The 23,023-nt window shown below is 39.6% G+C and overlaps 1 protein-coding gene across 4 annotated transcripts in view; it reads left to right on the top strand.

Moving 5' to 3' along the window:
• The window catches only part of LRRC8D (leucine rich repeat containing 8 VRAC subunit D), a 114,316-nt gene extending 91,521 nt beyond the window's left edge, over window positions 1–22,795 (top strand). For all 4 annotated transcript variants that reach the window (XM_063652875.1, XM_054477046.2, XM_054477051.2 and 1 more), the window contains one exon: window positions 19,863–22,795. In XM_063652875.1, the coding sequence (XP_063508945.1) occupies window positions 19,865–22,441 (2,577 nt within the window). In that variant the 5' untranslated portion in view covers window positions 19,863–19,864 and the 3' untranslated portion in view covers window positions 22,442–22,795. The remainder of the gene's footprint in view (window positions 1–19,862) is intronic.
• Window positions 22,796–23,023: the final 228 nt, after the last annotated feature.

The raw sequence follows: 23,023 nt of genomic DNA, 5'->3' as shown, positions 1-23,023 counted from the left end.
TTAGTGTTTGTAAAATACTTGTATTTATAAACAAGGATCAGTTATAAAATAAGTCTGTCCAAATCTATTTCTAGATGCTTTTAAGAGGTGTTTTTTAGTAGTTGGAGGTTTTATTAATTATGTTACCAACTAAACTGCTGAGACACCCAAATAGAAGGACTTAAATAAGATAGATGTTTATTTCCTCCTTACAGAACAGTCCAGATATGAGCAGCCAGCAACTGGCAGGATAGCACTCCTGTGCTACACACATGATTTCTAAGGTTGTCCTGCTGTCCCCATTTCTAGCCCGCAGGAAAAAAGGAAAAGGAAGGCCAAGTCAAGTAGCCTTGTCTTTATGAAGGTTACCAGGAAGTTAGTTGAACTGCTTCTTACATCCTGTTTGTCCCTCCTCATTAGGTGGCCACATCTGGCTGCAAATGAGGCTGGGAAATGTTATCTCTAGATGGGCACCTTTGCACCTGGCTAAACTGCGTGGTGATGGTGGCAGGTGTCTGCTACTAAATAATGGTTTTGGGGGCACACTTAGTAGTTATCATAGAAATGGAAGACTATTTTGATTAAAAAGTCAACTTGGGAGGAAATGAGTGATTAAAAATAAAAAATATCTGGGCCTACCCTATAAGCTTCAGTACTTGCCATATGTAAGTAACAGGACTCAATACTTCTTTCTTTTTTCCTTCTAGAAAAGTATGCCATGCAGAGTTAAGAGTATGTAAATTTAAAAGACAGTTTGTAGCTCTTACTCTCAACCAGTGCATTTGTGGTGAAAATGGGTGGCATAGGATACATGTGCATATTACAGACAAATGCTTGCAACATGGAATTCTCTCTACAATTTTTTGTCTCATTACTTATTTTCAGATTCAGTACAACTTGTGGTATCAGTTTATCACCATCTTTGAAATATTTTCTGAAAGATAATATTGATATATTTTCTAAGTGGAAGAATTATTCCTTCCCTGCTCTCTTGTATTCCTCACTCTCAAATGTGTTACATAATTTGGGTCAATTTCCTGGCTGATGTCCCCTGGCATACTAGTAATGGAATGAATACATGCTTGCCGACATGCAGATCCTCTCAGCCCATGGTACAGGGCAGCCTCTAACCATGAGCAGCTTCAGCTGTTTCCTGCTTTATGCGGTATGGATACTGTCACGTTGTACATATATTGTGATATGGAAAAGTGTGGAAATGCTGTTTTAATGGTTTATGCCAATTTCATCTCTTCGTACTCCAAATTTTTTACTAGAAAATAATTGTAATATGTAACATCCTACCATGGTAAAAGGTCAGTCCCCTTGGTAAAGAAGTAAAAATTATCTTGCTATGTTATCCACTTTGGATGGACTGTAACTGTAAAATATCTAAGATATGATGTGACTACAGATTATTTGCCTAAAAATATCTATACTTATGTTTATATATCAGCCTTACATAATGGCATCAGACCATTCTAGCCCATGTGGCCTATAATTAGGGTGACAGTAACACTTGGTTTTCCTGGAAAAGTCCCTGGTTTTTGTTTACTATTATTGCTTATTGCTGGTCTCAGTTATCACAGTTTTTTTCTTTTTTGCATTTATACACTTTATTGTCTTTTTAAAAATTTTTTACATATAGTGAAGATGGGGTCTTACTATGTTCCCAGGCTGGTCTCGAACTCCTGGGCTCAAGCAATCCTCCCAAAGTGCTAGGATTACAGGCTTGAGTCACTGCACGTGGCTGTGTCATATTAGATATTAGCACTGCTTACCCTAAATAATTCTGGGCAGAATGGTGGTAGCGGTCCATGCTCCATCTTTTCCAAACTACTTAAGATAAGTATGGGTGGATCTTTAAGCTCTTGGAGAGCAAGGACTCTATCTATCTTGCTCTACTCTGTGTGTGTGTGTGTGTGTGTGTGTGTGTGTGTGGTGTGTTCAGCACCTAGCACATTACCTAAGCTAAACATTTGAAAATGTAAATGATTATGAGCTTGATGGCTTCATGACAACACAGGTTTGGTAAAGTCTATGATGGGCAAGATATGTTGTTGCCAACTACAAATCCTAAATACCTAACACAGTGTGTAGTGTTTAGGAATGAATAGATTAATGATTGGTCACCTCAGTCTTATGTATTTCTTAGCATTTGCAGTCTCTATCTAAAGATATTGTGGTCCATCAACACATTAGACAATCCTACAATTACAGTTGTAACATGTTGTATATAAAGTCATACAAACAAGCAACTGTTTCTTGGGTATAATGATCTGTGTTTACTGTTTTTTGATTTTATGAGGAAAAAAGATGGCATTTAATTACTCCAATAATGATCACATCATAGATAGATAAATTCTATCACTTGTAACCAATGTATGATATTTTAGGCTGGAATTCCCAGTGGATGTGCCAGGAATGGCTACCGGATGGCTGAAATATTCACTCATTTGGGCAGGGCCGGAGACCCTTTCCCTGATTGCATTTGCCCTCCTCAGTTTACCCCAGGGCATATATAAATGTCCTTTCCTCTGTGGGCCATGAAGTGAAACAGATTGGGAAACACTGTTAATGACCTCTACAACCAAAATAGCAGGTGCTTAAATAAATGCATTGGCACCCTTGACATTTGAGTATGCAAAATAATTTTTCAAAAATGTTATCTTGGGCCATTTTTTGAGAGTTAAATAGATGTGCTTTATCAGAAAGTAAATATCCAAGATTATCAAAGTCAAAGATCATAATCTTCAAAGAAGCAATTCATCTAAAATAAGTAACAACATACTGAATTAGAAAGCATGTTCTCACATGAAGTTCACAAAAAAGTCTCACAGAAAGAAAGATAGTATGTTTGTTTATATTTTGGACCTTCCCACCACAGGAAGGTTTAAGCGTGTTTATGAACTGCAGGGTGCTCAATTGCGATTCAGTCCTACATCTCTACTAATGCTTTATTGCAGGGGGAAATGTTACAAATTATAGCATCATAACAGTGGCTCTCTACTAAAATTCTGCCAGTTAAGATAATTTGGGGAAAGGGAAGAGACGATTAATTCCAAGCACACCTTAGTTTGTGAAGGGCTTCCAGTTAAATGTCCTATCAGATCTGCTTTTCTGAAGATCATTTGTTATTTTCATAAGAGCTGCACAAATAGATGCTAGGTACTTAGAAACAGAATTAAATAAATCGAATATGAATAAAACATTTTGTATTATCAAATCCTTTGAAATAGAACAAAAGTTATATTTAGCCAAGTTTACCAATTTATCACTAAATCGAAAATAAGGACTTGTTTGTATTACTTCGAAAGGCCAACCCTTTAGGGGAATTTTTATTTAGCTCTAAAATGTTTTTTAATGTCAATAATGAATTCCACTGCAATAGCGATTATATTGTCAAAGGTCATTAACGATTTTTAAGTCTTCATTACGCTTTAATGAGATTGAGATTAAGATCTCTGTAATATTTGACTGATGTATAGTTTAACTCTGTGTCTCCTCATCTTTTGATTTTCTTGCTTTTCTGTTCTCTCTTTTCTTCGTTGATTTTTTTTTTCTTCTCAAAGCCTTCATGATCTTTATTTTTCCCCTGTCACCACCACATTTCAAATCCTGGGTTTTCCTCAGGGGCCACCACCTTCCCCAAATTTTTCTGGACATTTAAATCCAATTTTGTGGAATTTTTAGGGTAGAAACATTCAATGAGCGGGCCTACCATGTGTTCAACATTACACTGGGTGGTGTATGTACCTTGTCACAGTGGGGTTTTATTTCCATTTCATTGATAAGGAAAATGAAGGCCCAAGTTTACACAGTGATGTGAAACATTATCTGTGTTCCTATTTTACAGGTAAAAGGTGGAAATAGGGGTGAAAACTCAAGCAGGCTAACTCCTTAAGCCACATTCTTATCCAGTATACTACCAACTTAAGAATTGAATTTCTAGTTTAAATTAGCTCTATAATAGAGACTCTAGGCTATTTGTGTTTAAATTATTCCATCTGTTAGCTATCTTTGTACAGGTGTAAACTATTTGCCCTAATTAGCCCATTAATCTATCCATTTTACTCAATACCTTTTCTACCACCCACAACCTAGTTTTAACTACCTACATATATCCTTTGCCTGGAGTCATGCAATAGCTGCTTTCCTGATCTTATATCTTCCCTCACTAACCTGTATGCTAAGCCCAGAGTAATCTTTTAAAAGGCACAAATTTAATTTTCATCAACCTCCAATCTGCAGCTAAAAACACACCAGTGACTTAAAACTGCCCTTAGTTTGATAACATCAAACTACGCTTCTAAGCATCATCTCACGCTGCATGTTCCTGTGACTTTTCAAGCTTTCGGCACTAGCCTTCTTTCAGTTCTCTGGTCATTCTTTGTTCCCTCTCTCCACAGGGCCTTTGCACATTCTGGGCCACCATACCCCTATACTCTTTCTTCACACCTCCCTTCCATCATGATTTCCTCAGAAAATTCCTCCCTGATCTTGCCAACTGGAGGAAACACCCCATTATGCACTTTCATAGTACATGCAACCAGGGGAAGGTCCAAGCTTCCTGGGATCTGAAATTTATGCAATTTGAGGGGCTGTCTTTAAGAAAAATAACATAAAATTAGAGATACAAATATGAGTACAGGGCCTTCGGAGCAGTCAGTGCGAGGATAGGGTCCTGACCCTTAACCTTCTTTCGCTGCATGGCAAATCTACCTCAGCCTGTACCTCCTGTTAGTAGCTCTTCACATTGACGATTTAATTTATATACACAACTAGGTGAGTATTTCTTTCCCCTACACTATCCACTGTGTGAGAGAGGAAATAGTCTGAATTTACTCCCCAAGCTTTCTCCAGGAATTTGCATAGTGTTAACACTTGAGTATACAGTATATATTTCTTGGGTAAAGGAATAAATGAGCAAATGAATAATTAAAAGAAGACTTAGAGTTAATGCTTATAATGCCCGTATAAAATTGGCTGAATTTTTTGGAACCCAAAGCCAAGTGGAGAACATCTGCGTTCCATGGCTCATACCATTTCATCATGAAAGACAAACTTCTCAGTACCAGGTGGTAAAGATGAATGTTGATAGGTTTATTTATATAAAGCACCTTATTCTACACAATGAATAATAACCAGCAGCTGTTATTCAATGTCTACCATGTGCCGGGCACTTGCTCAACACTTGCACATGGTATTCTGCCTTAACACATATGGCATTCACCACTAACTCCAGGGTTACTCAGTCAGAATTTCTGCCTCCGTTGTCCATGCAATGCAGAAGGGCAGAAAACCCCATGCAGGACAAGGAAAAGGAGGCCTGAGGTGCTAGCACCTTCACTGTCTCAAGGGTCCTCCCTCTCTGGAGCTCCTTCCTCTCTGCCGTTTTATATCACCTGTTATGTGCTAAAATGGTGTTTGCTTGCCACTGCCCCAGAGATCATACTGGCTTATCACCTGCCCTCTGCTTAGTTCTTGGTATTATCTCCTAGTGAGGGTATGCCCAAGCTTACCTGTGTCTTTGTTTTCCTGTAGAGTGCTTAATTATGAGTTAAACTGCATGCAGGTGGTCTATCAGAATGAGTTAGCATCAGAATGACCTGTTAAAAAGCGTTCTAATATGTTGCCCAGCTGGACATTGAAAAATGCCTGTCAGAGTTGATCATTTTGACTTTGGTATAATTAATAGTGACCTTTTCTCACTGCCAGTATTTGGTTCAGGTTGGGTGCCTTCTGAGCACCCTTCTGGAATGCTGTACAGTTGTGAGTGATTCATTCTGTTAACAACCCTTTATTAAGTGCCTAATCTGTGCTGTGCCCTGAGGACATGCAGATAAAAGAAACTGTCCTCCCATTAGGTGGAGGCATTGAAACCCAAGTGGAGGAAGACAGGGAGACAGAATTGACAGTTCTGCAAGTGTCATGAGCAGCCATTGTCTGACTTTGCATTCATTTCTGGTCCTACTGGCTAGAATCTCCTAATAAACTACCAAGTAATCCTTTTAACTGAATAAGCTGCCTATCCAAGGAGTAGAATTTGTATCTGAGTATTTTTCTCTCATACTAATTTTGAGAACTTTTTGAGGGTTAGTGAGGTAAGCACCAGGGCAAGATACTCAGGTACTTTTCCAGCAGTCTGTACCAAACCAGGAATAAGGACTGACAGGCTCCCAGCTATCTGTCACCAGAGCAGATATTTATGGGTTTATGATCAGAGGGTCTTTTGGTCCCAAAAAGTAACTGGAAAAGAATGTGGCAACTTCCTGGGACCATGGAAGGCTGCTTGGGTGTCAGGGATATGCTATGCCAGGTATATGCTAGAAGAAATACTATTAAATATCAGTAAACTTAAAAGGAAAATGGTCAAGTTTAATCTAAGATGTCCATTTTGCAGATGGAAAGAAGCAGGGAATTTGAAAATGCAAGCAAAGCTCCCATTGGAAATCCTACTAACTGTCTCATAAACTGGATGAAGTTAAGCGATAAAGTTGAACCAAATTCTTCACTCAGTTTGGGATGACTTTCTCTGGAGCCTTTATTAAGGTCTCTTAGCTGCCAGACTCTGTTTTAGGGACTAATGAAACTATTGTCATTATCCCTTGCTCTTTTTATGTTTCCTCTAAGTTGCTTTCTCAGTAAGGACAGCTTTTAATTTTTAAAAAAATTATTTCCCTTTTTAATCCCCAGAACCCTATAGCAAAAACTCCATAATTATTTATTAAAGTTTCTAGTAGAGGGTACACTAAGTGGGGTCTATAGATACTGAAGCTTTTGTGAAATTCTGCTGGCCTGAGTTCATGATTTAAGGGAATGCTGGTGATAGCTTGTAGAAGAAACTGAGATTGTATGGAATAAAATGTGGAAGCCATTGATTTTAGAGCCTCTTTTTTATTGTTCTATGAATAAAATCTCATTTGTAAGCCCTCAAATGTGGGCCTTGACTTTTAGAATTGAGAGCTAGAAGTAAAAACAAATTCACAGCAGTGTACTAACACATTTTTGTTAATTCCTAAGATATTTTGCTTTAGACCTATTGAGTTATGTTCCTTAGCTCTGAAGTAAATTTGCTTTGTGAATAGCACTACACTAGGAAGAAATCCTAAAAGAGACACTAAAATGTAATTTGTGTGAAGTTCTTTTTATATTTCACAAGTTATGAATTTTCTATAGTCCTCTTCTTTTAAATGTGAAATGGATTTATAAAAAGCTTTTGGTGGTTAGCAAAATGGGTGGTTTTTGCCCAATGCAAAATCTGAGATTGGTAAGTTTTATATAAGGAGTGTTTTTTAAAATCTTGAGATTTTTTCTGTAAAAAAATTGTTTCAGTTATTTTTGAGATATCTAAACCAAAATATCATTAGAAAGGAACTATTTTAAAAGTTTAATTTCTTATCATAATCTTTTAAGGGAGAGTGACACCAGTGACTTACTTTTTATTTCTATACAGAATTATATCAGCTATAGAATATATTGTATACTTGTAATACCCATAACTATTAACACTTAAATAATACAGTAATACAGAGGCCTATTGGGAAAAAAAAAACTAAATCATTCCTTTTTCCCCTATTGCTTCGGAAGCATTTGTTATTTTCTTTAACTGTATAAATTTTTGATAACTGATTTGGGTGTGCTGCGTGAGTATCTGTGTGTACATACACATATGTGCTTACGTGTCTGTTGAGTGTTAGGGAAGGCTTGTTGTAGAGATGGTGTAGCTCATTATAAACTTTAATTTGTTCTCATTTGATTTATTTCAATGAAAGATTTGAGAATTTGATCCTCGTAAGTCTCTTGCATGTTCTTCCATTTGCCCAGGTTGACCAAGAGGGCTGACTTCTTTCCCTGCAGAAAAAAAGTGAAAGTTGATATTTGATTGGGTAGTTAATTCATGCCTACGTGAAAAATTACAGGCCAGATGTGGTGGCTCATGCCTGTAATCCCAACACTTTGGGAGGCCAAGGCGGATGAATCACTTGAGTCCGGGAGTTCAAGACCAGCCTGGGCAACATGGTGAAACCCTGTCCCTACAAAAAATACAAAAAATTAGCTGGGCTACTCGGGAGGCTGAGGTGGGAGAATCACCTGAGCCCAGGAGTTCAAGGCTGTAGTGAGCCAAGATCACGCCACTGCACTCTAGCCTGAACAACTGGAGTGAGACCCTATTTCAAAAAAAACAACAAAAAAGAAAAACTAAGTATAATTGAGTGTTATATTGATTACATTAATCAAGCCATTTGCTTCTTTATACTTTAAACTCTTATTTAAATAATATTTCAAAGCCATTTGGCTTCCTTCTTTTAATAGGGGTACTAAGACCTCCTAGTGCAGATAAACTTTTAAAGGTTTTTCTTTTTTTCTTTTTTTTTTGAGAGAGAGAGAGTCTTGCTCTGTTGCCCAGGTTGGAGTACAATGGCACAATCTCAGCTCACTGCAACCTCTGCCTCCCAGGTTCAAGCGATTCTTCTTCCTCAGCCTCCCAAGCAGCTGGGATTCCAGGCACCTGCCACCAAGCCCAGCTAATTTTTAAATTTTTAGTAGAGTCATGGTTTCACATGTTGGTCAGGCTGGTCTCGAACTCCTGACCTCAGGTGATCTGTCCGCCTCAGCCTCCCAGAGTGCTGGGATTACAGGCGTGAGCCACTGCACCCGGCCAACTTTTAAAGTTTTAATTTAGGTGATTATATTTTTCTGTTTTAATGCTAGGGTTTCCTTTATTGCTCATAACAATCTCATGAATATATGTTTTCCAGCAGTCACCAAGCTACCCACATTTACTCAAGCTAACAAATGGGAACAAAGAGCAAGATTTGAATCCAGGTCTCTTGGGCATCGGAGTTGTGCTCTTTCTAGTATCATTTGCCACCTCTTCATATAAGTATTTTTTTTGTGGGGGAGATGGAGTTTTGCTCTTGTTACCCAGGCTGGGGTGCAGTGGGGCGATCTTGGTTTGCTGAAACCTCCGCCTCTCAGGTTCAAGCTGTGCTCATGCTTCAGCCTCCCAAGTAGCTGGGATTACAGGTGATCGCCACCACACCTAGCTAATTTTTTGTATTTTTAGTAGAGACCGGGTTTCATCATGTTGGCCAGGCTGGTCTTGAGCTCCTGACCTCAGGTGATCCACCTGCCTTGGCCTCCCAAAGTGCTGGGATTACAGGCATGAGCCACTGCGTCTGGCCAATAATTTTAATTTAAATACATCTAAAAGAATAAATAAAATTAAATGCCAAATATTTATCATTAGTCATTTATTCCAGGATTACTCCATGTGCATGGTGCTACATGCTAGTTCAAAATTCAACAAATTGGTCTAGTCATCTTCAGTAAAGACTAAGACAGACTTTTCTCCTCAATGATTATTTTTTTCTTTTTTAAATTCAGATTCAGCAAACATCTCTGGGGGCTTACTTTGTGCCAGACCCTAAACCAGGTGTTCCTAATACGTTACACTGTGAGGTGGTTTTTATTATTAAGATTTTACCGATGAGGCATAAATGTTAGAGAGGTAATAATATAAGCAATCATTTAAAAACATACTTGAACTTAGAATGTAGTCTAGCATGAATAGCTACAATAGGCTACAATCATATCTACCTTCACTATCCTATTTCTGTTGAAAGGCAGTTTAGGCAGTAAAATAACAAAGGTTGAGATCTGATTTCTTTATTTTAACAGCTTTATGGAGATAAAATTTACATACCATACAATTTACCCATTTGAAGTATATAATTCAGTGTTTTTTAGTGTAATCACAGAATTGTCCAACAACCATGTCTTCTGATTTTTGAACTGTTACTGGTTTTTTTTCATTACTACTAACCATACATTTGAATAAAAAAACAGGATCATAATTCTAAAAGGATTTAGATTCAACCCCATTGTTTTCAGATTTAGTTTTGTTCAACCAAAGTCCAATAACTTTCCCTTTTCAGTTCTAGTACAAAAAGCTTCCTTGACTTCCATGAGAAATGTTTGCTTACAGGAATGTTAAGCTGATTTTCATGTGTGCCATTGACAAGGAGAAGCTTTGGAATGTGAAATCCACTTCCGCATAACGTAATTATTTAAGTCTTTTGCAATAGATGTACTATAAAAGAGAAATCAAAGAATATATGCAATTAATACTTATTAAATATACGTTTCTCAAGTTAAAAAACAAAAATCCTTGATAACCATTTATAGCCATTCTGAGTCCTGATTCACTAAGTAGATCAAACCTCAAGATATGGATAGGATGCAGAGAAACCAGGTGCTGATCTCTCCTCTCATTGGCTTAACTTCACATTAGAAAGAATCGTATTGTTATGATGGCCATACTTCCCAAAGCAATATATAGATACAGTGCTATTCCTATCAAACTACCAGTGTCATTTTTCGCAGAATTAGAAAAAACGATTCTAAAATTCATATGGAACCCAAAAAAAGCCAAATCACCAAAGCAATCCTAAACAAAAAGAGCAAAGCTGGAGATATCACATTATGTGAGTTCAAACTATACTACAAGACTACAGTAACCAAAACAGCATGGTACTGATACAAAAGCAGACACACAGACCACTGGAACAGGACAGAGAGTCCACAAAATTACACACATACAACCACCTGATCTTTGTGACAAAGTCGACAGTAACAAACAATGGGGAATAGACTCCCTATTCAATAAATGGTGCTGGGATAACTGGCTAGCCTTATGCAGAAGATTGAAACTGGACCCCTTCCTTTCACCATATACAAAAACTAACTCAAGATGGATTAAAGGACTTAAAGGTAAGACCTAAAACAATAAAAACTCTAGAAGAAAACCTAAAAAATACTATTCTGGATGTTGGCCTTGGCAAAGAATTTATGACTAAGTCCCCAAAGGCAATTGCAACAAAAACAAAAATTGACAAGTGGGACCTAATTAAACTAAAGAGCTTCTGCACAGCAAATTAAACTATCAACAGTAAACAGACAGCATACAGAATGGGAGAAAATATCTGCAAACTATGCATCTGACAAAGGTCTAATATCTAGAATCTATAAGGAACTTAAATCAGCAAGCAAAAAACAATCCCATTAAAAAATGGGCAAAGGACATGAACAAACACTTCTCAAAAGAAGACATACATGCGGCCAACAAATATATGAAAAAATGCTCAGCATCACTAATCATTAGAGAAATGCAAATCAAAAAGTCAGTGAGATACCCTCTCACACCAGAATGGCTATTATTAAAAAGTCAAAAAACACCAGATGCTGGCAAGGTTGCAGAGAAAAGAAAACACTTATGCACTGCTGGTGGGGATGTAAATTAGTTCAGCCACTGTGGAAAGCAGTGTGTAGATTTCTCAAAAAAGTTAAAACAGAACTATAATTCAACCCAGCAATCTGTGTTGTGTATATACCCAAGGGAAAACAAATCTTTCTACAAAAAAGATGTGTACTTGTATGTTCATTGCAGCACCATTCACAATAGCAAAGACATGAAATCAACCAAGATGCCCGCTGACAGTGGACTGGATTTTTTTTTTAATACGGTACATATACACCATGGAATACTGTGCAACCATAAAAAAGAATATATCATGTTTTTTGCAGCAACATGGATGCAGCTGCAGGCCATTATCCTAGGCATAGTAATGCAGGAACATAAAACCAAATACCACATTTTCTCACTTATAAGTGGGAGCTAAACACTGAATACACATGGATACAAAGAAGGGAACAATAGACACAGGGGCCTGCTTAATGGGGGAGAGAAAGGAGGGGAGTTGGGTTGGAAGACTCCCTATTAGGTACTATGCTCATTACCTTGACTGGCGGTCCCCAACCCCTGGGCCACGGACTGCTGCTGATCCATGGCCTGTTAGGAACCGGGCTGCACAGCACCAGGTGAGCAGTGGGAGAGTGAGCGAAGCTTCATCTGTATTTACAGCCACTCTCCATTGCTGACATTACTGCCTGAGCTCTGCCTCCTGTCAGGTCAGCAGCAGCATTAGTTTCTCATAGGAGTGTGAACCCTATTGTGAACTGTGAATTCAAGGGATCTAGGTTCTGCTATCCTTGTGAGAATCTAATGTCCGATGATTTGTCACTGTCTCCCATCACTCCCAGATGGGACCATCTAGTTGCAGGAAAAGCTCAGGGAACACACTGATTCTACATTATGGTGAGTTGTATAATTATTTCATTATATATTACAGTGTCATAATAGTAGAAATAAAGTGCATAACAAATGTGATGCACTTGAGTTAGCCCGAAACCATCCCCCTCCCCCGTCCATGGAAAAATTGTCTTCCATGAAACCAGTCCTTGGTGCCAAAAAGATTGAGGACTGCTGACCTTGGTGATGGGATCATTCATACATCAAGCCTTAGCAACTAGTTTACCCATGTTACAAACCTGCACATGTACGCCCTGAACCTAAAATAAGTCACTAGAGGATCATAATGTACTTAATATACTGTATTATATAAATATGTGTTCAATATACTTTATACACATACACAGTCAGTATATATGAAAAGCTACTTTTGTTTTCAAAGTGCTTGTGCATCTTTAATTCAGTTGATGGTTGAAATACCCCCCGGTAGGAAGGGCATATGTCATTATCCCCATTTTTGGTGGGTAAAATGGTATAACAGATGCATTAATTCAAGTCCTGTGGCTGACATTGCTGGGAAGTACTGGTTTTCTGCCTTATGGCCTGGGCACTTTCTTAGGCCTATGCTTAAATCCATGCTTTGGTTTCCATACTTTGGCTTACCCATGAGATGTGATATCTGTACAGAGGTATACTAGACCAATAACTGGGATAGCATTAAAGTTATTTGTAGTTTCTCTAACACATCATTTATCTCATGCTGTGCCTTTGCCCTTGCTATTTCTTCAGTCAAAATTGTTTTCCCTCCTCTCCCCACCGCCTCATGTCTCACCCTTCCTTCATCTCTCAGCTCAAAACCACACCTCTGTGAAGTTCTCCCATTTACTACATGCAGACTTGGGCTTGCTCCATTGTGTGCATCTGCTATACTTTGTATTAACTTCATATTACTTTGTATTAAGGTGAGAGCAATACCCTTACTATTAGGTTGGTGCAACTTTTGCCATTAAAAGTAGTGGTAAAAACTGCAGTCACTTTCACACCAACCTAATATGTTGTAATTGTACACTTACTGCTTATCATCCTGCATTAGACTGGGATCTCCTTGAGGGCAAGGATCTATATTAGATCATCTCTGCATTCCCCTCCATGGTGCTTGGCATGGGGCTGGTGGCTTTCTTGAATTCCTAGTGAATGTCAGGAAGGGATGGTGGTGATTACATAATTTCATTGCTTTGTCACCTCTAAGCCAAGGACAACAGTGAGGAGTTGCCTCCTTCAATAGTCAACCCTTAGCGAATAACACAGGCATTGGATGATGCGTGGTAGAGAAAAAGATTTAGAGATGAAAGATTCTGTTAGCTCTCTCGCTTAATTAGCTCGGAGAGGTCATTTAAGCTTTTTGAGCCTCAGGTTTCCTCATACTGTTGGGCAGTAGTAATGCCTAGACCACTGGGTTATTATGAAAATAAATAGAGATCTTGTATAGGAAAGTAGCTTGCAACCAAAAAGCACTGCAAACATGAGAAATAAAGAAGAAAAGGTAATCTGGTAGGAAGAACATATGCTTTGGCCTTAGGTGGGATTTTAAATCCAGACTCTGCTACTAATTATTTAACGTCCACACCTTCTGTGAGTCTATTTCTTCCCCTCTCAAGGGTAAATAACAACACTTTGGCTGTTTAGAGTAATGTTGTGAAGGTTAAATAGGATTCAGGCAATGTTCCACTGTGTTCCACCTGTGTTCAACTTTTTCCACCCAGAGCTTTCAGATATTGTATGTTCCTACCTCTGCACCTTCTTTTCTATGGCAGAATCAGTCCTTTGTACTCCAGAGAAAGCAGGCACCTACTCTCAGGCCAGGGAAATAAATAGTGAAGGGAGACCACCAGAGGAAGAGACAGGCTTCCCTGGCATGTAATCCCAGCCAGCCGGGATGTGCCTTGGGACAGGGCGGAGGTGCAGCCTCAATGTCATTTCACAGCACATTCCTAGGACAGCTGTTTCTGCGGCAGCTTCTTTTACCATTTCCTTTGAAACTTTTTATTGAAGTGAAAGCCTGAGTGTATAGATCACATTTTATAAATTCAACACACCCATGTAACCAGATCATTCATTCTTGTTGCTGCCTAGTATTCTACTTTGCAAATATACCACATCTTTTATTCTACTGTTGATAGGCATTTGGATAGCTTACAGTTTAGAGCTAATACAAATGGTGCTGCTATGAGCATTCTCATACGTGTTTTTGGATGAATATATACCCGTGTTTCTTACAGGTATATACCTAGCAGTGGAATTGCAGGGTCATAAAGTGTGCTTATGCTCAATTTTAGTAGATAATACTAAAACATTTCCCAGAGTTTCCCAACATTGACACACTCACCAGCAGTATTTGCATTCCAGTTGCTCCAGCATCCCTACCGGCACTTAGTATTATCTGTCATTTTAATTTTAGGAATTCTGGTGGATTTTATAATTTCATACAACATTTGGAAATAGAGTCATTCTCTTAGCCCCCAAAAGCTTAAACTGAACTTTTGTACATTCATTTTCAGGAATGTGCTCTGTATAAAACTGGGAAGTTGTATCAGATGTAAAGCCCCTGGTACAGTGCTTGCCACGTGGAAGAAAAATGACAAGTGATAGCCACTATTACTGTTACCATTATCATCATCACTAAATGCCATCTGTGTTCTTCAAGGATGAGAGTAGGGCATGGTGGATTACAAAGGTGAATAAGACATACTCTCTGCCTACAAGGAGCTCAAGATCTAGTGGAAGAGACCAAGATTAGAAACAGATTTTTTATTTTTGAGACGGGAGTCTTGCTCTGTTGCCCAGGCTGGAGTGCCGTGGCATGATCTCACCTCACTGCAACCTCCGCCACCCGGGTTCGAGCAATTCTTCCTGCCTCAGCCTCCTGAGTAGCTGGGATTACAGGTGCCTGGCACCAAGCCCCGCTAATTTTTGTATTTTTAGTAGAGACGGGGTTTCACCATGTTGGCCAGGCTGGTCTCAAACTCCTGACCTCAGGTGATCTGCCCACCTCGGCCTCCCAAAGTCCTGGGATTACAGATGTGAGCCACCATGTCCGGCCTACAAACAGATTATTATTAGACAACATGATAGCAGTTTGAAGGAAAAGGTAGTGCTTGAGCTGGGACTTAATAAGGAAAAGTTCAATAGAAAGAAAAAAGAGAAATGGGCTGGAGAAAACAGCAAGGGCACAAAACTTCTGGTGGCGGGTGGCAGAGTAGACAATGTGCTGGAAGAGAGGAGCTCATCTGAGGTTGGAGCGGTCGTGTGCTGTCTGTTATTCAGTGTTACCATTCTTGCGGGGAGTCTGGGGCCGGAGCTGGTGACCGTATGTGAAGTTACAGTACTCTGTACTCTGTTGCTATGCCCACTGCCACTACCTTTGAACTTTTCTTTTCCCACTGGGAAGGTGGACAGCCTCTTCTATTTCCTGGGATCAAAGCCTGTCCTGAGTACAAGGTGCTTGAAAACTACCACTGACACTTCAGCAGCTGCAAAATAACACTGGTTGCAAGAATCCAACAATGTCTCTGCTGTGTGGTCTTTTTAACTATTTATTTTATGCTGAGACCTAGCTTAGGGTATTCATTCTTGCATAGATCCGGGTTGCTTTGTGGTAGCAATTCAGGTTAATAAAATGCTCCTCTGCCCAATACCATCTGTAGATGTTAATAAATGTTCTCAAGGAATTTTTAGGATGCCGAAGATGATGATCAAGATCTCAAAATCATTTCATAGATTGAGCACCTACTATGTGTCAGGCATTGGTTACATAGGACAAAGAAGGAAGTTGGATATAGTGCATATCTTCATTGAATTGGTAATTCAATGGGAGATCAGACAAGTAAATACAGTGTGATAAGGGCTGTGATGGGCGGAGGTACAGAGTTCTGTGAGAACACATCGAAGAAGCACCTCACCCATACTAGGGGATCAGGGAAGGCTTTCTGGAAAAGGCTGCAGAAACCTGATAGCCTAGTGAAGAAGAGTAGGGAGGAAGTAATCAAGGCAGAGGAAACAAAGTGTTGGAGAGGCTGAACACAAGGGAGAGAATGGCTTGTTAGAGAAACTGGCAGAAGTTACTGGCCTGGAACAGAGAGAGCCTGGAGCGTTTTTGCCAAGGGACCCATGGCAAGATGGAAAAGGGATTAAAGGAGGTAAAGACTGGCAGCAGAAAGACCAGTTGTAATAATCATGGTGTAAAAGACAAATAACCAATGTCCTCAGGACACTGACTTTCAAAATTCACTTATCTCTCAGTCTGACAAACCAGACATCCTGGCCTCCCTAGAACCAGACACAACTACAGTCACATGTCGCTTCGTGGGGATACCTTCTGAGAAATGTGTTGTTAGGCAATTTCATTGTTGTGTGAATGTCAGAGTGTACTTACACAAAGCTAGATGGTGTGTGTGTGTATATGCATGTATCTATGTATTCATATGGAAAACCAAATTCCCGACATCATTGCTGAATATCAGTCCTTTCCCCTACTTCAGGAGTCCCCAGGCCCCAGGCTGCAGACTGGTACCTGTTGAGGGCTGTTAGGAACTGGGCTTCACGCCAGTAGGTGAGCAGCGGGAGAGTGAGCGTTACTGCGTGAGCTCCGCTTTGTGTCAGATCAGCAGCAGCATTAGATTCTCATAGTAGCGTGAACCCTATCGTGAACTGCGCATGTGAGGGATCTAGGTTGTGCACACTTTATGAGAATCTAATGCCTGATGATCCAACCAAGATGAAACAGTTTCGTCCCAAAACCATCTCTCCTCCCAACCCCCATTTCTGGAAAAATTGTCTTCTACAAAACTTGTCTGTGGTGCCAAAAAGGTTGAGGACCGCTGCCCTACTTGATCTGTAATGCCAATGATTAGTGCTGTATGTCAGGTTTCTATGTACTTCATTATAAAATGGAGTCTCACTCTGTCACCCAGGCTGGAGTGCAGTGGCATGATCTTGGCTCACTGCAACCTCCTCCTCCCGGGTTCAAGCAATTCTTCTGCCTCAGCCTCCCAAGTGGCTGGGATTACAAGCGTGAACCACTATGCCTGGCTAATTTTTGTATTTATAGTAGAGATGGTGTTTCACCATATTTGCCAGGCTGGTCTGAAACTCCCGGCCTCAAATGATCCACCCACCTCGGCCTCCCAAAGTGCTGGGATTATAGGCATGAGCCACCATCTCATATCTTATGGGACTGCCATCATATATGCAGTCCATTGTTGACCAAAACACCATCATGCAGTTCATGACTCTATTTAAAAAGTAAAGAAAAATCCTATTTGAAAGAACTATTACATGCAAAAAAATCTATTGTTCCTATTACTCATGCAGATGGCCCTTTAAAGCCATGGTCCCCAGGTATGACTGTTACGTTCCTTGCCAGAAATAAACCTGTGCAAGGTGTACTCTCTAGTCTCTGTACGTGAAGTAGGAGTCATTCTGTGCTTGATGCTGTGTTTTGTGCATTCTAGATAGGAACTGAAGAGCTCAAAATGACATGAGGTTGAGCTGTTTCTCATTTAGGTTAGCTTGCTGTGATTCCAGTAGCCTTTCTTCCTGCTTATCCAAGCCATTCATGAAAGCAAAACCCACACAAGATACAGGAGCTCAGAATAGGGTTCAAGTGGGCATGTTATCTCCCAGTTCCCCTACTAAGGTACAAACAGTTATTTTTCTTTTTATTACTTCCTTGATAATTTTTTTTTTTTTTTTTTTTTTTTACAAAGACTGGATACCAGGCATTTCATACTTAAGCCCTGAAGTCTGGGAATGTGATTTCTAACAATTTTATGTTTGGAGTTCTTAGGCTTGTGTTTACCTGCTTACATAAGAGATAATTTTGCTTACAAAACTAACTACAGATGTGATCATTGCTGTGGTATTCACTGTATTTTATTAAGAAATATTATGAACCTACTCTGTGCAGTACTAGGTATGTGGAAGGGTTTCAGAAAAGAAAAGAAAAAAGAACTGGTCCCTGCCTTCGGAAACTTAATTTAAAACAGAGCAGAATCAAAGTACTAATGCCACGTTTCTTCATTGTGTCATCCAAGGAAGACACGAGTAATCAGTCACAGCACTGTTGCCTACTGAAACCACAATCAGCCTCAGAATCCTCCTCAACACAGCATTCCAGACAACCCATGAATAGATAATTCATCTTCCTGGTTGGGTGTGGTGGCTCACGCCTGTAATCCCAGCACTTTGGGAGGCCGAGGTGGGCAGATCACAAGGTCAGGAGTTCGAGACCAGCCAATATGGTGAAACCCTGTGTCTACTAAGAATACAAAAATTAGCCAGACGTGGTGGTGGATGCCTGTAGTCCCAGCTACTCGGGAGGCTGAGGCAGGAGAATTGCTTGAACCAAGGAGGCAGAGGTTGCAGTGAGCTGAGATCGCGCCACTGCACTCTAGCCTGGGTGACAGAGTGAGACTCTGTCTCAAAAATAAATAAATAAAAATAAAACATTAAAAATTTATCTTCCATCCTTAATTTAAAAAAATACATGCATTCCCAAAACTCTTGGGTACTTGCCTTGGTTTTTATTGCTTGGTCTTTTGCTAGTTTTTAAAGAAATAACATGATTTATTTCTTTAAAAAAGACAAAGCAATATGAATATGGAAACCCAAGAACCTCCCAAGAAAGGAAAATATGGTCATGTGGTTTTTCAAGAAGTTGAAACATTCAGTTCATGCACATAATTAGAGAAGCCCATTCCCATTACTTGCCACTATAAACACTGTTTTTCTTGGTTACTTCCAGGATGATTGTCCTCGTACTTTATTATTTATATAAACTAGTTCCAGTGCTGTAAAGCTGCCAGCTGATAGTGAATAATAACCATATTTTCAAGTTTCCTGGCACCGGGGCTTCATTCATGGCTGCTCGGGTCACCTGCTTTGGTAGAGATCATATGTCTCTAACAAATACTTATTTGGTGATACTTATTCAGCATCACCATCATTGATTATTTCATGGCCACCTTAGTCTTGAGCTGCCTTCTCAATCCACATGCTTTCCATAGGACTGCATCAAAGGCCAGAGTTTCAGCTATATATTGATAAATCCCAAGTGTGTATAGTAAGACTCTTCCTAAACGCTAGACCCTTAATTTCAACTGTTCATGGACACTTCCACCAGAGTGATTGGAGCTAATGTAAACAGCTAACAAACACTTGTGGCCAGAGGGTGTGCTAAGAGCGTCACAATCATTACTTAAACTTTCCAACAACCCTTAGAAGTTTTCATCCCTATTATACAGATGGGAATACAAGGCTTAAGGAATCAACCATTAGTAAGTGTTAGAACTAAGTCTGGAACATAAGACTATCCAGAGTTTAACGGTATTTAATGGTATACACAGACCCTTCAATTTTGGCTTATACAAAATAAGAGTCATCCCACTCCTTGACCTCCAAATTTCAGTCTTAACCTTTAATGAGTCCACAACAAATGCCATCCTGCTGTCGTATCCTCCTTCAAGGTCCACTGAGTAACCACTATGGACTTGGTGCAGTCTGTCATTATTTCTTACCTAGAATGCAATTCTTACTCATTCTTTCCCTCTTCCCTTGCACTAGAAGAGAAAAGCTATATATTCCCCTTTTAGTTTATTTTCTACTACATTTATGTTGGATAAAAAGATAAGACCTGAATGAGAAAACTTTAGTTTGGAGCAGGCATAGGGTTTTTCTCATTTACTCTTTTCACTTGTATCTCTAGAATAATGTCATTTGTCTTCTTGTTTTCTAGGAATGTTTACCCTTGCGGAAGTTGCATCACTTAATGACATTCAGCCAACTTACCGAATCCTGAAACCATGGTGGGATGTGTTTATGGATTACCTGGCTGTTGTTATGTTAATGGTAGCCATCTTTGCAGGAACCATGCAACTTACCAAAGATCAGGTGGTCTGTTTGCCAGTATTGCCATCTCCTGTAAATTCAAAGGCACATACACCACCAGGAAATGCCGAGGTCACCACCGACATCCCGAAGATGGAAGCAGCCACCAACCGAGACCAAGATGGGCGGACAACAAACGACATTTCCTTTGGGACATCTGCTGTGACACCTGACATACCTCTCAGAGCCACATATCCTCGCACAGATTTCGCACTTCCAAATCAGGAGGCAAAGAAAGAGAAGAAAGATCCAACAGGTCGAAAAACAAACTTGGATTTTCAGCAATATGTATTTATTAATCAGATGTGTTACCATCTGGCCCTTCCGTGGTATTCTAAGTACTTTCCATACCTAGCTCTTATACATACTATTATTCTCATGGTCAGTAGCAACTTTTGGTTCAAATATCCCAAAACATGCTCAAAAGTAGAACATTTTGTTTCAATATTAGGAAAGTGCTTTGAATCCCCTTGGACTACAAAAGCGTTGTCTGAGACAGCATGCGAAGACTCAGAGGAAAACAAGCAGAGAATAACAGGTGCCCAGACTCTACCAAAGCATGTTTCTACCAGCAGTGATGAAGGGAGCCCCAGTGCCAGTACACCAATGATCAATAAAACTGGCTTTAAATTTTCAGCTGAGAAGCCTGTGATTGAAGTTCCCAGCATGACAATCCTGGATAAAAAGGATGGAGAGCAGGCCAAAGCCCTGTTTGAGAAAGTGAGGAAGTTCCGTGCCCATGTGGAAGATAGTGACTTGATCTATAAACTCTATGTGGTCCAAACAGTTATCAAAACAGCCAAGTTCATTTTTATTCTCTGCTATACAGCGAACTTTGTCAACGCAATCAGCTTTGAACACGTCTGCAAGCCCAAAGTTGAGCATCTGACTGGTTATGAGGTATTTGAGTGTACCCACAATATGGCTTACATGTTGAAAAAGCTTCTCATCAGTTACATATCCATTATTTGTGTTTATGGCTTTATCTGCCTCTACACTCTCTTCTGGTTATTCAGGATACCTTTGAAGGAATATTCTTTTGAAAAAGTCAGAGAAGAGAGCAGTTTTAGTGACATTCCAGATGTCAAAAACGATTTTGCTTTCCTTCTCCACATGGTAGACCAGTATGACCAGCTATATTCCAAGCGTTTTGGTGTGTTCTTGTCAGAAGTTAGTGAAAATAAACTTAGAGAAATTAGTTTGAACCATGAGTGGACATTTGAAAAACTCAGGCAGCACGTCTCACGCAACACCCAGGACAAGCAGGAGTTGCATCTGTTCATGCTGTCGGGGGTGCCCGATGCTGTCTTTGACCTCACAGACCTAGATGTGCTAAAGCTTGAACTAATTCCAGAAGCTAAAATTCCTGCTAAGATTTCTCAAATGACTAACCTCCAAGAGCTCCACCTCTGCCACTGCCCTGCAAAAGTTGAACAGACTGCTTTTAGCTTTCTTCGCGATCACTTGAGATGCCTTCACGTGAAGTTCACCGATGTGGCTGAAATTCCTGCCTGGGTGTATTTGCTCAAAAACCTTCGAGAGTTGTACTTAATAGGCAATTTGAACTCTGAAAACAATAAGATGATAGGACTTGAATCTCTCCGAGAGTTGCGGCACCTTAAGATTCTCCACGTGAAGAGCAATTTGACCAAAGTTCCCTCCAACATTACAGATGTGGCTCCACATCTTACAAAGTTAGTCATTCATAATGACGGCACTAAACTCTTGGTACTGAACAGCCTTAAGAAAATGATGAATGTCGCTGAGCTGGAACTCCAGAACTGTGAGCTAGAGAGAATTCCACATGCTATTTTCAGCCTCTCTAATTTACAGGAATTGGATTTAAAGTCAAATAACATTCGCACAATTGAGGAAATCATCAGTTTCCAGCATTTAAAACGACTGACGTGTTTAAAATTATGGCATAACAAAATTGTTACTATTCCTCCCTCTATTACCCATGTCAAAAACTTGGAGTCACTTTATTTCTCTAACAACAAGCTCGAATCCTTACCAGTGGCAGTATTTAGTTTACAGAAACTCAGATGCTTAGATGTAAGCTACAACAACATTTCAATGATTCCAATAGAAATAGGATTGCTTCAGAACCTGCAGCATTTGCATATCACTGGGAACAAAGTGGACATTCTGCCAAAACAATTGTTTAAATGCATAAAGTTGAGGACTTTGAATCTGGGACAGAACTGCATCACCTCACTCCCAGAGAAAGTTGGTCAGCTCTCCCAGCTCACTCAGCTGGAGCTGAAGGGGAACTGCTTGGACCGCCTGCCAGCCCAGCTGGGCCAGTGTCGGATGCTCAAGAAAAGCGGGCTTGTTGTGGAAGATCACCTTTTTGACACCCTGCCACTCGAAGTCAAAGAGGCATTGAATCAAGACATAAATATTCCCTTTGCAAATGGGATTTAAACTAAGATAATGTGTGCACAGTGATATGCAGGAACAACTTCCTAGATTGCAAGTGCTCACGTACAAGTTATTACAAGATAATGCATTTTAGGAGTAGATACATCTTTTAAAATAAAACAGAGAGGATGCATAGAAGGCTGATAGAAGGCATAACTGAATGTTCAATGTTTGTAGGGTTTTAAGTCATTCATTTCCAAATCTTTTTTTTTTCTTTTGGGGAAAGGGAAGGAAAAATCATAATCACTAATCTTGGTTCTTTTTAAATTGTTTGTAACTTGGATGCTGCCGCTACTGAATGTTTACAAATTGCTTGCCTGCTAAAGTAAATGATTAAATTGACATTTTCTTACTATATCACCTTTTTTGAGGGGTCTTAATTTACTTTGCTTAATTGGTGCAATATTGCTTTAACTCAGTTCACTAAAGACAGACACATCAAGTCCAAACTTGTAAATTTAGATTTGCTAAAATACTGATTTATTTCCTGTTTTAATTTAAAGTGCCTCAAGTAAGCACTTCTCACAATAGTTGACTGGTACTGCTGCTCCTGAGCACCTCGTGTCATGGATTTTATACTCTTAC

This window comes from Pongo pygmaeus, chromosome 1 (genome assembly GCF_028885625.2).
Source record: "Pongo pygmaeus isolate AG05252 chromosome 1, NHGRI_mPonPyg2-v2.0_pri, whole genome shotgun sequence".
Taxonomy (NCBI): domain Eukaryota; kingdom Metazoa; phylum Chordata; class Mammalia; order Primates; family Hominidae; genus Pongo; species Pongo pygmaeus.
This window is presented reverse-complemented; position numbering and strand designations above follow the sequence as displayed.